The 15,996-nt window shown below is 39.9% G+C and overlaps 1 protein-coding gene across 2 annotated transcripts in view; it reads left to right on the forward strand.

The window, feature by feature from the left end:
- Positions 1-15,996, forward strand: part of gnao1a (guanine nucleotide binding protein (G protein), alpha activating activity polypeptide O, a) — a 341,984-nt gene that overhangs the window by 298,098 nt on the left and 27,890 nt on the right. For both annotated transcript variants that reach the window (XM_028809389.2, XM_028809388.2), the window contains exons 5-6: positions 7,424-7,552; positions 9,689-9,818. In XM_028809389.2, the coding sequence (XP_028665222.1) occupies positions 7,424-7,552; positions 9,689-9,818 (259 nt within the window). The remainder of the gene's footprint in view (positions 1-7,423; positions 7,553-9,688; positions 9,819-15,996) is intronic.

Here is a 15,996-nt window from a genome sequence, read left to right on the forward strand (position 1 = left end):
AGTAACACATTAAAAGTAACGTGTGTTAAGTAGTCTGATTACTTTCTAAAGTAACGAGTAACCTAACGCATATTGTAAGTAAGCACTGGGTATAAGGCAAGAAACACACGTATACCGTGTTCTCTGCAGGGCTCAGTCACATGGGCATTCAGAAAACGTTTTGCTGCATGCAATCTGGTATCAGAAACCTATAATTAAAGCATCAGTTTGACTAAACATATTTATAAAACACAAAATAAATGATCACAGGCTTCATGCTTATTTTTGGATTCACGGTGGCTGATGATGATGTTTAACTCTTATGTGTAGTTTAATGATGTCAGAGCGTTTTGCCAAAGGAGAACTCCAGAAGATTACTTAAGATTATTAAGAAAGCAGGTTTCTGCCTTAACCAGGTTACTTGCCTTAACCCAGTTACATGAGTACATGTAAACGGCCTGAGTGTTATTTTTGAGTATGTAGAATAATCGGTTTAGCAAGCTTGTTGGGCTCAATGGCCTGTTATTGTCACATTTGTTGTAATAGTCTACAGTTACTGTCATTGTAGCCATTAAATCTGGAGAGTCAAGCGTTCCTGTGTTGGAATATTTTGAGGAAACTGCCATTACTGAGACTAGTTTTGACACTATTGTGAAAAGGGTCATTTGTGGCATTTTGAAGCCCTAGATGGTATTTTGGGACCCCCTCCTCTCTTCACCTCTCTTGTCTATTTAAGCTGGAGCACTACACTGGCCATTGGACCCCAAGCAGATGGTTAGGTGACTTACAACAAAATTGACTGTGAGTATAGTAAGTATGATAAGATGTATAATATACATGTGTGAGCAGTGAGGAAAATTCTGTGGCATAGGGTGCATTTGAGAAGCTACTGAATAAATCATTCCTGCTGAAATTACTTCTTTGGAAGAGTGGTAGTCATGGTTGTGAATGTTTGAATGGAGGACGGCAAGATCACCTTTTAGACATTTTCATACACAGAAACCTGAAGCTCGGTGAGCAAAATAAGGCAGTCCTACTTGCTTCCATATTTTTTTATGGCCCTCTGTCTTTTGTGCATGGCTTACTGTTTATAATAGGAGTGAACTGTCTGTCTGTTACCAGTAGTCCTGAACTCTGCAAAATTCTCCCATCCAAACAATGGGTGCTATATGTTCTCTGGACTGTGTCATTGACAATGTGCCAAGCTATGAGAGTACATTGACAAAAACACAAAACTCACACTGTGGTTTGCCTTGTGCACATTGTTTATAAAGGCAGGTTGGCCTACATCCTTTTACAGATATGTCAGTTTCTAGGGTGCTAGGGTGATAGGATTGTGGACCTCAGTGTCTGAGCAGTTTAAATGGTGCCTCAGAATCTCCTCATACTAAGATGGTGAGCGCCAATGTTCATTTACAACGTTCTTATTACAACTAACTGTTGGGGAGATGAGAAAAGAGGCCAATGTTTGCTGTGGTGGTACAAATTGTAATAAATCTATAAAACTTGGGCCTAAAATCATGCCTAATACTTTAACAATATGTGAAGCAATGCCAGATGGGATAACATTGTGCTATGAGAAAGCTGTTGTAATATCCCATACCGCTGTCCGTGTGCAAAAACTTACTGTGCTCATCTGGAAGAATCTCAATCTACCATCTACTGTATAACTCAGTGGGAAAGTGATGTTCTATGTAGTCTGACATTGCAAAAAAAATAATTTTTTACAAGGATCTGCTCAGAATTTATGCTCAGTTTGGCAAGAATTCATTAATGTAATTGTAAAGTAAACATGCCAGCCCTGTGCAGAACCATTTCAGTTTCTTTGCTGTTTTATTCTAATTGAAGAACCACTTTAAATAGGGCACTCTGAGTCATGTGGGGCTGTAGTGCTGGCTTTCATGGATTGTCTTTGGTGCATATTATTTATTGAATCTGCTTATTTTTATTTGGATTGTGTTTGTTTATTGTGTCGTGTTGTTTATTAAAACATAAATAAGAATTAATTATTTCCCACATGTTAGAAATAAATTCCAGGTCTCTACAAAGAAAACAATCCCTAAACACAAAGGGAATGCCCACCTGGCCTTTCACTGTGTCTAATTCGGCATCCAAAATAAAACTGGGCCTCAGCTTGCTTTTAGTGGTTATCACAATCAGCAAACATCTTCATATCCATAATGGTGCTGTAGGGTATAAAGCCTTGCTGAGAATCTACTGGAAAGTATGAGGAAAAGTAACATATACAAAGATGATCCATTAGTGCGGAAAAGTGCAAAGTGCTACATGTGGGTAAAAGGAACGTCAGTTATATATGCAAGATGGGAGTCCTGAAGGAAGCAACCTCTTAAAAGAACTCGGGGATTTATGTTTACAAAACATTTTCACCAACTTCACAAAATACAGAAGCTTTTAAAAGACAAGTAAAATGTGAAGTTATATTGTAAAAAAAACTTCTTCTTTCGGCTGCTCCCGTTAGGGGTCGCCACAGCGGATCATCTTCTTCCATATCTTTCTGTCCTCTGCATGTTGCTCTGTTACACCCATCACCTGCATGTCCTCTCTCACCACATCCATAAACTTTCTCTTAGACCTTCCTCTTTTCCTCTTCCCTGGCAGCTCTATCCTTAGCATCCTTCTCCCAATATACCCAGCATCTCTCCTCTGCACATGTCCAAACCAACGCAATCTCGCCTCTCTGACTTTGTCTCCCAACCGTCCAACTTGAGCTGACCCTCTAATGTACTCATTTCTAATCCTATCCATCCTTGTCACACCCAGTGTAAATCTTAGCATCTTTAACTCTGCCACCTCCAGCTTTGTCTCCTGCTTTCTGGTCAGTGCCACCATCTCCAACCCATATAACATAGCTGGTCTCACTACCATCCTGTAGACTTTCCCTTTCACTTTTGCTGATACCTGTCTGTCATAAATTACTCCTGACACTCTTCTCCACCCATTCCACCCTGCCTGCACTCTCTTTTTCACCTCTCTTCCACAATCCCCATTACTCTGTTCTGTTGATCCCAAGTATTTAAACTCATCCACCTTCATCAGCTCTGCTCCCTGCATCCTCACCATTCCACTGACCTCCCTCTCATTTACACACACGTATTCTGTCTTTTTCCTACTGACCTTCGTTCCTCTCCTCTCTAGAGCATATCTCCACCTCTCCAGGGTCTCCTCAACCTGCTGCCTACTATTGCTACAGATCACAATGTCATCAGCAAACATCATAGTCCACGGGAACTCCTGTCTAATCTTGTCTGTCAGCCTGTCCATCACCATTGCAAATAAGAAAGGGCTCAGAGCTGATCCCTGATGTAAATCCCACCACCAACTTGAATGCATCCGTCACTCCGCAGAATTCACCACTGTCACACTTCCCTCGTTCATATCCTGTACAACTCTTACGTACTTCTCTGCCACTCCCAACTTCCTCATACAAAACCACAACTCCTCTTGAGGCACCCTGTCAAATGTTTTCTCTAGGTCCACAAAGACGCAATGCAACTCCTTCTGGCCTTCTCTAAATTTCTCCTTCAACATCGTCAGTGCAAACATTGCAGCTGTGGTGCTCTTTCTTGGCATGAAACCATACTGCTGCTCACTAATCATCACTACTCTTTCCCATAACTTCATGCTGTGGATCATCAATTTTATTCCCCTGTAATTACTGCAGTCCTGCACATCCCCCTTATTCTTAAATATCGGCACCAGTACACTTCTTCTCCACTCCTCAGGCATCCTCTCACTTTCCAAGATTCCATTAAACAATCTGGTTAAAAACTCCACTGCCATCTCTCCTAAACACCTCCATGCTTCCATAGATATGTCATCTGGACCAACGGCTTTTCAATTTTTCATCCTCTTCATAGCTGTCCTTACTTCCTCCTTGCTAATCCGTTGCACTTCCTGATTCACTATCTCCGCATCATCCAACCTCTTCTCTCTCTCGTTCTCTTCATTCATCAGCCTCTCAAAGTACTCTTTCCACCTACTCAACACACTCTCCTCGCTTGTGAGTACGTTTCCATCTTCCTTTATCACCCTAACCTGCTGCACATTTTTCCCAGCTCGGTCCCTCTATCTAGCCAATCGTACAGGTCCTTTTCTCCCTCCTTAGTGTCCAACCTCTCATACAACTCATCATACACCTTTTCTTTAGCCTTCGCCACCTCTCTCTTCACCTTGTGCCTTATCTACTTGTACTCTTGTCTACTTTCTGCATCTCTCTGACTATCCCACTTCTTCTTTGCCATCCTCTTCCTCTGTATACTCTCCTGTATTTCTTCATTCCACCACCAGGTTTCCTTTTCCTCCTTCCTCTTTCCAGATGTCACGCCAAGCACCATTCTTGCTGTCACCCTTACTACATCCCAGCTGTCTGGTAACTCTTCACTGCCACCCAGTGCCTGTCTCACCTCCTCCCTAAACTCAACCTTGCAGTCTTCCCTTTTCAACTTCCACCATTTGCTCCTTGGCTCTGCCCTCACTCTCTTCCTCTTCTTGATCTCCAACATCATCCTACAGACCACCATCCTATGCTGCTTAACTACACTTTCCCCTGCCACCACTTTGCAGTCTTCAATCTCCTTCAGATTGACTCTTCCGCATAGGATGTAATCTACCTGTGTGCATCTTCCTCCACTCTTGTACGTCACCCTATGTTCCTCCCTCTTCTTAAAATACGTATTCACCACAGCCATGTCCATCCTTTTGGCAAAATCCACTATCCTCTGACCTTCTTCATTCCTCTCCTTGACACCATACCTACCCATCACCTCCTCATCTCCTCTGTTCCTTTCACCAACATGTCCATTGAAATCTGGTCCAATCACCACTTTCTGTCCCTTGGGTATATTGTTCATCACTTCAACCAACTCACTCCAAAAATCTTCTTTCTCACCCGTTGCACACCCAACTTGCAGGGCATATGCACTAACAACATTCATCATCACACCTCCAATTTCCAGCTTCATAATCATTACTCTGCCTGACACTCTTTTCACCTCCAAAACACTCCTGATATACTGTTCCTTCAGAATAACTCCTACCCCATTTCTCCTCCCATCCATACCATGATAGAACAATTTGAATCCACCTCCAATCCACCTGGCCTTACTCTCCTTCCATTTAGTTTTTTGCACTTACAATATATCAGCCTTCCTTCTCTCCATCATATCGGCTAACTCTCTCCCCTTACCAGTCATACTGCCCACATTCAAAGTTCCTACACTCAGTTCCACTCTCTTTACTTTCCTCCTCTCCTCCTGCCTCCGGACATGTCTCCCCCCTCTTCTTCTCCTTCTTCTTCAGCCAACAGTAGCCCAATTTCCGCCAGCACACTGTTGACAAACAGTACTGGTGGCGGTCATTGTTAACCCGGGGATCGACAGATCCGGTATGGGAATTTGTATTGTTGTCCGCATATTGATTTGGCAAAATTTTACACCGTAAGCCCTTCCTGACATAACCCTCCCCATTTATCCGGGCTTGGGACCGGCACGAAGAAACACACTGGTATCTGCATCCTCTGTGGCTGGGTTAAGTTATACTGTAAAAAACTGCTGAATATAAATCAAAGGACTATATAATGCAATAGTGAGACCAGCTCTGTAGTATTGTGTGCAGTTCTGGTCACCACACTACAAGAAAGACATGCAAACACTTGAAGCTGTGCAGAGGAGATCAGCCAAGTGCATCCCAGGACTTGACGAAATGTCATACTCTAGCAGACTCAGAGAATTAAACCTGTTTGACTCGAGCAGAGGAGACTGCATGAAGACCTAATCCAGGTCATCCAAATTTACAAAGGCAATGATAAAGGAGATCCAGCAACATTCTTTCAACTTAAGAACATACTCAAGGACAGCAGTGGGAATTAAGGGGAAGAGCATTTAAGACTGAAGCCAGGAAGCTCTTCTTTACGCAAAAGGTTGTGTGAATCTGAAAAAAACAAGGCATGGAATTGAAGCAGAGACCTTGACAACCTTTAAGAAGTATCTGGATAAGAAATTGGGACAGCTTAGCTATAAGCTGATAGTCTGAATGGCTTCCTGTTGTTTGTCAAATTTCTTATGTTCTAATATCTAGATTGACTTCTCCGAAACTTTGTTAGATGTATTCAGTTGTGCTAAACGATAACCTATGTAAAGGGTGCAATTAAAAGGTCCTAGCAAAGCACTTGCTTTATTTATTATTAGAAAACAGTGAGGCATTCTTCCTCCCTTCATTACAATCTCACATCCTGTCAGTTTCCATGCCATCTAAAACTGAATTGTCATAACTGCACCCTCTGCTGGTAACCAGCTGTAAAATCTAAAATGCCATTATACAGTAGCTCCCCATAAATAAAGGGGGAACCTAAGAAATTAGGTAAATGAGAAGAGACCACTCAGCTCATCAAGCGTGTGCGGTTAGCGAATGACAAACGTATCCAGATTATTTTTAAAAGTCATCAGTGTTTCAACTGAATCTTTTGGTAATTTGTTCCAGATTTCCATGGTCCTTTGTGTGCAAAGGTGCTTTCAAGATTCTATCCTAAATGCACATCCCGTAAATTTTCACTGACTCAAGTATATCTATCTGTACTGAAATGAAAGAATTTTATTGGATTAATGTCAGTGATGCTTCTGAGAATTTTGAAAATCCATTTAGAAACCCTAAACTGCACACACTACACACACAGAGTCTTGGGATCATTCAGTATATAAAACATAGGCAGTAAAGAAAGCTGGATGAGCATGCAGACGATATTCTGAGCTATATGTCCATCCATCTAACCATCCATTTTCCAACCCATGTAATCCAATTCAAGTTGGCACAAGCTGGGGTCTATCTAAGCAGCACCAGGCACAAGGCAGGACCAGCCCTGGACAGGATGGCAGTCTGGCAAAATCACCCATACACTGTGGACTCATTTACACAAAGTAAAGTTAGAGACACCCATTAACCTAACAGGCACTCCTTGAGATCATATGACATATGACATGGATACGTGAAAGACATAACATTGTAATGGTTTGCCAGGTCTTAAGGGTTCACTGAGGATTTTGTGGTTGGTCTGGTAGTACACACATGTTTTGCTGTGTTGTATCTAATTAAACAGTTTGATTATAGAGACATTTGCCTGTTGACAGACATGGTGAGGTGTGTTCAGGCCCTTATTTGTGGGTTTTTGGATGCACAGCTCCTGCAGCTACTACACACAATAAAACTCATTTTTAGTCTTAAGATAGTACAACTTTGTACATGTTTGCAGGTTTGTCATGTGGACTTTTATGGTTCATTTTTTTCAGATCAATGTTACCTTTGTATTTTCATACTGAACAAGTTCAAAAAAGCATTTTAATAATCAAACATAAACGCTAGTCCTTCAGTAAAGACTGTGGATGAATGTGGCTGTTTTGTTTTTAAGACTGTTGCCTTGCTTGTATTTCAGCTATCTAGACAGCTTAGATCGGATTGGAGCAGCGGACTACCAGCCAACAGAACAGGACATCTTGCGGACCAGGGTCAAGACGACTGGGATTGTAGAAACTCATTTTACGTTCAAGAATCTCCACTTCAGGTAAGATGTGATGACATTGGCACTAAGCCACTTGCCTTTTAATTTCTAAGGGGCTGGCAAATGGCAAATAAAGTCCATACAACTGAACAGGAGAAAAGGAGGTGAAAATAAAAGATAACTTTTTTTTTTTGAAAAGCTGAACACTTTGAGAAAAGGTACAAGATAGAGTTGGATATAAGGTAGATAGACAGCTGTCAACCCCAGTCCTGTGCAACCATTGTTACACTCAAGACCAAAGAATTTTGACTATTAAGTAAATGGAGAAAAAAATGTCCCAGGAGTGCAGGTTACAGGCAAGTGTATTTATTTATGTATTCTTTCTGTAGGCCTGCTCATTTCAATGCAGAGCCATAGGGTATACTGAATTATACATAGTAATGAGCGAAACAGCAGTGTTTCACTTCACATATTGTTTCGTTATATTTTGCATGCAGTTTTGCGATTGTGAAGTGTGAAATACACTAAAATTAGTGTTTTTTAAGTGTTTTTTTGGGTGGAAATAAAGAATATTGATCTCTAAGTGTTATTCCACACCTGAAACTGCTTTATAATCCTTGGCCGCCCACCAAAACTGACCCACTTTTCCACGGCTCATTCCATGCCTTGTGCACTGCCACTGGTTCTAACTCACACTACTTTTTTTTTTTTTTTTTTTTTTTATATTTTTATTTTATTAATTTTCATTGTAATCATTCCATACAAACAGATCAATTTATAACCCAACAAATTTAAAAACAAATCAAACCCCATCCCTGAGAAGGAGAGCTTAGCTAAAGGAAAATTTCTTTAAGCTTTTTAATAAGGCAACATTAGACAAAAGAAGGGGAGAAGTAAATATCTATATAAATAAGAGATGGAGAAGGGAGTTAAATGCAATAATAGTTAATTCTCTTATTCTAAAATAATATTGATTAAATCCTGCCAAGTTTTGAAAAAATTTTGTACAGATCCTCTAACTGAAAATTAGATTTTTTCCAATTTCAAATAATATAAAACATCAGTTTCCCACTGACTTATAAGAGGAGAATTAGGATTCTTCCAATTTAACAAAATAAGTCTGCGTGCCAAGAGTGTAGTGAATGCAATCACCGTTTGTTTGTCCTTCTCCAATTCAAGTCCATCTGGAAGGACACCAAACACAGCTGTTAGTGGGTTAGGAGGGATTGTGATACTAAGGCTGTCTGAGAGGCACTTAAAAATTTTTGTCCAAAATGATGTTAGTTTGGTGCAGGCCCAGAACATGTGACCCAGTGAGGCAGGAGCTTGGTTGCAGCGCTCGCAGGTTGGATCCTGGCCTGGAAACATTTTGGACAGTTTTAAGCGAGACAGATGAGCTCGATATATAATTTTTAGTTGAATAATTCTATGCTTTGCGCATATAGAACTCGAGTGAATTCTCTGCTTTGCTACCTTCCACTCCTTTTCTGATATATTGATTAAGAGATCTTCTTCCCAATGTCCTCTTGGATCTTTGAAAGGTAGGGACTCTAATAAGATTTTATATATTGCGGAAATAGTGTTTGTTTCCTCGGAATTGAGCAGTATTTTTTCCAGCATTGTGGAGGGTGCAAGGAGGGGGAAATCGGGCAATAACTCACACTACTTTTGGTCAGAGGTCAAACTATCTGGGCTCACTTTCCCCAACTCTGTAAGCTTATCCAAGCCGGGATCTTTCTGGAATCTCATCAGTGACTGCATACCTAGGCTAATGGAGTTTAGCAGTAGAAAAGCTTCTCCAAAGTCTTTGCAGGTAAATGTCCTCTATCTGTGCCACGCTCACCACACTCTGCACCAAATTCAATTTCTGCCATGATTTTGTGCATGTAGGAAAAGGTTGCAGATGAGATGAAAATGTGTTAATGGTGTATATTTTTGCTACAAATTCAATTTTGTGCAAATCATTTCATTCTTAACCAGTAATACACAGCTTGTTTAGAGTCAACAATCATTATAAAAATTATAATCTATGTTAAAAAGTGAGATGGGGCAGTATAATAAAGTTTGCAGGTATATTTGTTTGTTGTGGAGCCGAAACAATGTAAGGAAAACCATTTAAATTCAATTTGACCTTTGATTAGATCCAAACCCACCAACCTGAGCAAACACTAACACTGACAGCATATTACTTATTTACAGGCTGTTTGATGTGGGAGGTCAAAGGTCAGAACGAAAGAAATGGATCCACTGCTTTGAAGATGTGACAGCAATTATTTTTTGCGTGGCATTAAGTGGCTACGATCAGGTGCTTCATGAAGACGAGACCACGGTAAGTTTTTGGTATTGACTCTTTTTTTCTAATGGTGCATTTTTGCCATAAAATGTGGGCCTTATAAAGTGTGACGTTTAAGAAAGACTGTCTTCAATGTATTGAGTTGTTGATTCTGAATGATCTGAAAACATATGTAACAGTTTGATCGTGTTGACATTATGTAGTTGAACATATAATGCAGCTGATGGAATAAAACAAAATACTAATATCTGCTATGTCAATGTTCTTTTCTTTACAAAACAGGGGTCTGTGGCAGTGCTGTGTACTATTCAGTGTCTTTGTTTACAGGGAATGGTGTCCACTGGGAGATCCTTAACTTCAATTTTTATTTTTTTTAAGCACTTGCATGAATATTTTCATTTGTAAATCCTGGAAGGTTATTTCAAATGTCATTTGTTTTGCATTAAAAAAAGCAATCAGCCAATCCTTATAAGGCATTGTTATTTGCCTTCGCCATCACTGCCAGTCTTACGCAATACAAGAAATGCCAGTGCAATTAGAGAGAACAGAATGACGTGAGGGAGTACTGAAAAAGCACTTTGAGTCTTCCGCCATGGAGCAGCAATTCTAAAATTAATAAATGCTCAAGCTATAACAGTAGCAGATTCAGAAATATAGATGGAAGAGCATGGGGAACAGTCTCCTTAAAGCAGAGCTGTTGACAAAACTGGTGCTACTTTGGACTAGTCAAGGGGGGAAGACGGATTCCCACAACTGGCAACAAATTCTGGATTTGACCTTCTGTACACAGGGTCTGAGAAGTCCAAGAAGAAAAGCCCACAGATTGCAAATACCATGGAGGCTACTTCTGGAAAGGTTACAGCCACTTAGATCTCATAAGGCTGGAGTTTTATAAACAATGTTTATGACTAAACAGATAACATTGATATTAGCTGTTAGTCGGGGCACCTGCCCTGCATAATAAGAAATTGCTGTTTATTAATAAAAGGGGTAGCTAGTTCTGATGCCTCACAACTTCCTATGTGGAGTTTGTTTCTTCCCCCCATGCACCCCACCTGGGGTTGGTTCCTATCTTGTAACCCATACTTCCAAAAAATTCTCTTGCTCTAACAACTGGATTCACCAGGTTTAATAATTGTTAGCTGGATTATTGAAATGTTAGTTATTATCAGGATTTTTTTTTCTTCTTATATTATGCTAATAATGCTAACGTTAAGAACTGAACTGATGTCTTACAGCCCTGCATGGAGTCCCCAATAATCATAAAGGTTGTAATATAAGCGTTCATGCACAGCAGATAAGTCCCACATGCTAGCTGCCAGTTTTGTGTAATGTTAATATGCTCCGTTATAATGTGTGCTGAGCACTGCACAGTCTGCACTGACGCCCTGACTGCTACAGACAATTAGAAGTGTTGAGAAATGTCTGCCTTGCTTGGAGGCCACCAAAGAACATCTGTTTGAAAAAATTGTAGTCATTCAATATCCATTTTTGAAAGCATAATTATTACCTAAAATATAATGTTCAGTTATTACTCCAAAAGCAATACCACACCCATCGAGGAAATGAGAAAAGAAAATATATTCTAATCAATTGCTTTTATAGCACAAAATTAAGCTTTACTCTTTTTGCCTTATATATATATATATATATACAGTGCATCCGGAAAGTATTCACAGCGCATCACTTTTTCCACATTTGGTTATGTTACAGCCTTATTCCAAAATGGATTAAATTCATTTTTTTCCTCAGAATTCTACACACAACACCCCATAATGACAACATGAAAAAAGTTTACTCGAGGTTTTTGCAAATTTATTAAAAATAAAAAAACTGAGAAATCACATGTACAGAAGTATTCACAGCCTTTGCTCAATACTTTGTCGATGCACCTCTGGCAGCAATTACAGCCTCAAGTCTTTTTGAATATGATGCCACAAGCTTGGCACACCTATCCTTGGCCAGTTTCGCCCATTCCTCTTTGCAGCACCTCTCAAGCTCCATCAGGTTGGATGGGAAGCGTTGGTGCACAGCCATTTTAAGATCTCTCCAGAGATGTCCAATCAGATTCAAATCTGGACTCTGGCTGGGCCACTCAAGGACATTCACAGAGTTGTCCTGAAGCCACTCCTTTGATATCTTGGCTGTGTGCTTAGGGTCGTTGTCCTGCTAAAAGATGAACCGTCACCCCAGTCTGAGGTCAGGAGCACTCTGGAGCAGGTTTTCATTCAGGATGTCTCTGTACATTGCTGCAGTCATCTTTCCCTTTATCCTGACTAGTCTCCCAGTCCCTGCCACTGAAAAACATCCCCACAGCATGATGCTGCCACCACCATGCTTCACTGTAGGGATGGTATTGGCCTGATGATGAGCAGTGCCTGGTTTCCTCCAAACATGACGCCTGGCATTCACACCAAAGAGTTCAATCTTTGTCTCATCAGACCAGAGGATTTTTGCATCGACAAAGTATTGAGCAAAGGCTGTGAATACTTATGTACAGTACATGTGCTTTCTCAATTTTTTTATTTTTAATAAATTTGTAAAAACCTCAAGTAAACTTTTGTCATTAAGGGGTGTTGTGTGTAGAATTCTGAGGAAAAAAATGAATTTAATCCATTTTGGAATAAGGCTGTAACATAACAAAATGTGGAAAAAGTGATGCGCTGTGAATACTTTCCGGATGCAATGTATACAGTATGCATGTACATGTGTGTACCATATATAAAGTATGTACCACATGCAGTATGTATACAGTACTGTAGTATTCAAAAACTAGGCACACACCAGAACGGTGACTGAAATGCAGGAAATTCAGTAATATCCATAAAATCGACAACATTTTTACATCTTTTTTTTTCTTTGTAATGGAGCAGTAACCCAAGTGCTAATTTATGTTCAGAGTACCACCACAAAATGGCCTTGTTCATTCAGGTGTTTTTCATTAGGAGTGGAGAAAACTGTGTGCCAAGGAATGACAGACAGCCTGCAGTAATTTCACTTTTAAAGGAATATTCTTTTTAAAAATTATCATTTTTTATTTGTTCCTTAACCATGTTGTTTGTAGTGATGCCCAAGAAGAATTTTTAATATCCTGCTTTGTTTGAGAATGGAGATGTTTTGGCCATCAACGAAGGCCCACCCTGAATAACAACAAACAATATCAAAATGTCCATGAAAAAAATTCTCGGTTACTTGTGTTACATAATCCACATGTCAGGTATTTAGTCATATACTGACAATGTCAACATGTGCATTTTGTTTAAAATAATTTTAAATTAACCACTTCCTGAAAATTTACATGGACATGAAGAAAAAAACAGCAAATGAAATCAAGTTTTTAATTGAAGACCAACTCTACCTTCATTCATCGGTCATACTTCCGCTGCCTCACTGGGAGATAAGCAAGTCACTTAAGTTTCCTTTGTTCCAAATCCAGACTTTACTAACCTACCCTGATTTTGTAAGTCACCTTAGATAACACGTCAGCCAAATTTTCAATGCTAAACGGTTATGGCACTTTGGTTCCAGAAAATGGAGTGATGGGTACAGGGCAGGGAACCCATCACTTTGGCTATTTGGATTCCTTTAAAAACAGGACAACTACAAATAAGCCATAGTTCAGCCAATGATAATAATCATATAACAATATAATAATAAACTTGATCTATACAGCACCTTTAAAGCAGGATGCACAAAGTGCCTCACAATTAAGAAAAGTTGCAGCAACAACTAAACATTTAAAAGCAGTAAAACAGAATATAAAATAAAGTACTAAAAGTAATTTATTCACATATGTCTTAAGATGTGATTAAAGAACACAAACTTAATCAGATGATTGAATACTAAAAGGCAGGCTATTCCAGAGCCTTGGAGTCTTAGCAGTGAATTCCCACTGACCCCTGGATTTCAACCTTGTCATCAGGACACCCAGCAAGGTGACATCTTATGATCTGAGAGATCTTTGAGTCTCATAAGGGCTCAACATCTTGTTACTATTCTCTGGAGGTAAACCATGTAAACCCTTAAACTCCTTTAATAAAATCTTATAAACAGTCTTAAAACTCACAAGCAGCCTATACGAGGAGGCAAGCACAAGTATAATTAAAGATTAACATTTTTTTAGAAAGGAATTTTGTCCCAACTGAGCTCAATTCACCGCTCAAGGATTTAAACAATAAAACCAGGCATTACAATTATCCCAAGAGAGGCTAAATATGGGGGGATGCTTTACCACTAGCTTACTTGTTAGACTTGTCATGTCACATGACTTCCAATTTACATCAACTGTGTAATAAAAGTGTACAAGTAGGGGGCGCTGCTTTGACTTGAGCTTATAGTGTTCTGCTCTTGTGGCTCTTTGCTGTGTATTCGTACTCAATTTGGGTGGCATTGCCATTTAAATGTCGACCTATCTGTAAACACTGTAATCTGTCTTTTCTGGTAAAAAAATATGGCGTTATCGGTTTTAATCCCTTCTTGTTATCACTGCACAAGAGAGTGGCAACATGTCTCATGTCGTTGGGTATACAAGGAAGAATTCTGCTGTACTCTGTACACATCACAATGTTACTACTTTGACATTTTTTAATTGAGTATAAAATCGTCCATGACTTTTAGCATACCAAGTTTCACTGCAGTATCCCGAGTGCTACAGAGTCGGCTTGGCTCAAATCCATTTGATTTAATCTAGAGGGTGATTTTAGCCAAAGGGTCAAGTATGAATGAGAATTATTTGTATTGGTGTTTAGAATTTGATAATGTGGTCTGATGTACAGTAAAAAAGTAAATATCTGCAAGTTCCGGGTGCATCTTTTCCTCACATCCATGTGGGGTTCCTCTGGGTGCTCCGGCTTCCTCGCCCAGTCTACAGACATGCATGTTAGGTGCACTGGCAATGCTAAATTGGCCCCTGAAGTGTGTGTGTGTGTGTTCACCCTGCGGTGGGCTAGTGCCCTGTCCAGGGGCTGTTCTTGCCTTGTGCTCAGTGCAAACTGGGATAGGCACCAGCTTCCTTGTGACTCTGCTCTCAGGTTTACAAGATGGAGGAAGTACTTAAGTGTGCACAATACTCACCCAAGTGTATTTAAAAACTTGTGAATTCCCCATCGCTGCTGATCTCTTTATCTTGCACATGCTGTGTACACTGTTAGGCTGTAATTCAAATTGATGCCACCATGCCTTTCTGCCATGTCTAACAGTGGCAAAAGAAATGAACATCTGCATTTCTGGTATTCTTGCAGTTCTTTATATTGTGACAAAGCTCAATGTAATCTTTCTGTTTCTACAGTTAATTATTTGCAAACAGTCTGCAAAATTCCAGCAATGACATTGTCATCCAGCTTTGTGTCATGCCTTTTACACAAATAGTGGGAGTGCACTCAAAAAGTGAAGAAACTCAAAAACAATTCTCAAGAATTGATGAGTTCCATAATCCAGGCAGCTGTTTGCTGAAAACCATCTTCTAAGCTGTGGCACGCTTTCCTGTTTTTATTGGCTCTAAAATCTAACAAACCTGTTGTGCCCACTTCATTCTAGTCTTTGAAACACTTGAGGGTTTTAACTCTCTCTCTGAAGAAGAATTACAAGACCTAGATGGGGAACTAAAGGGAAAGGCTTTTACTGTACATAATCTTCGTGGATTCTGGCATGTGGAGGAGTTGCTTTTGTGCACGGGGATTTGGGCGGCCCTCACAGACATGAAGGATTTGGTTGCTTTTCTTTGTGAAAGCCTGTGCTGCTAATTCCTCAGAGTCTGTCCCTCGCGCCCTGTGACGTGCTAGTGATTGTATAGGACTTGACTTAACCCACAAGAGGTGTGAGGGTGGTCATTTGGGAGGATGGGGTGTATGTGGTATTATTAAATGTTCATATTGTGTAAGTTGGTGCAGAAACAGCTGCATATACTTCAACACAGTTCATTACCATGGGGTAGACGTCTTTAACCTAATAAAGTGTGCATCATGTGTCCCAACTGTGTCTTTTTTGTAAAGAATCTGAATCACAGCATACATTTTCTCTGTTTTTAATTAATTATTTATGAGCAATTGCCCCAAGGTGCTATAATACTAATGATATGAATAATATAATGATTTGTCATCCTTGCTGACACGTTTTTTCAGGGGTCACTCTGAAAGTGGCCTGTGGCTCCATAAAAATCAATCTAAAGACACTCAATACGTGGCCCATGACCTGAATGAGCTGTGAAATGTTCTGT

The sequence above is a fragment of the Erpetoichthys calabaricus genome, chromosome 9 (assembly GCF_900747795.2).
Source record: "Erpetoichthys calabaricus chromosome 9, fErpCal1.3, whole genome shotgun sequence".
Classification (NCBI taxonomy): domain Eukaryota; kingdom Metazoa; phylum Chordata; class Cladistia; order Polypteriformes; family Polypteridae; genus Erpetoichthys; species Erpetoichthys calabaricus.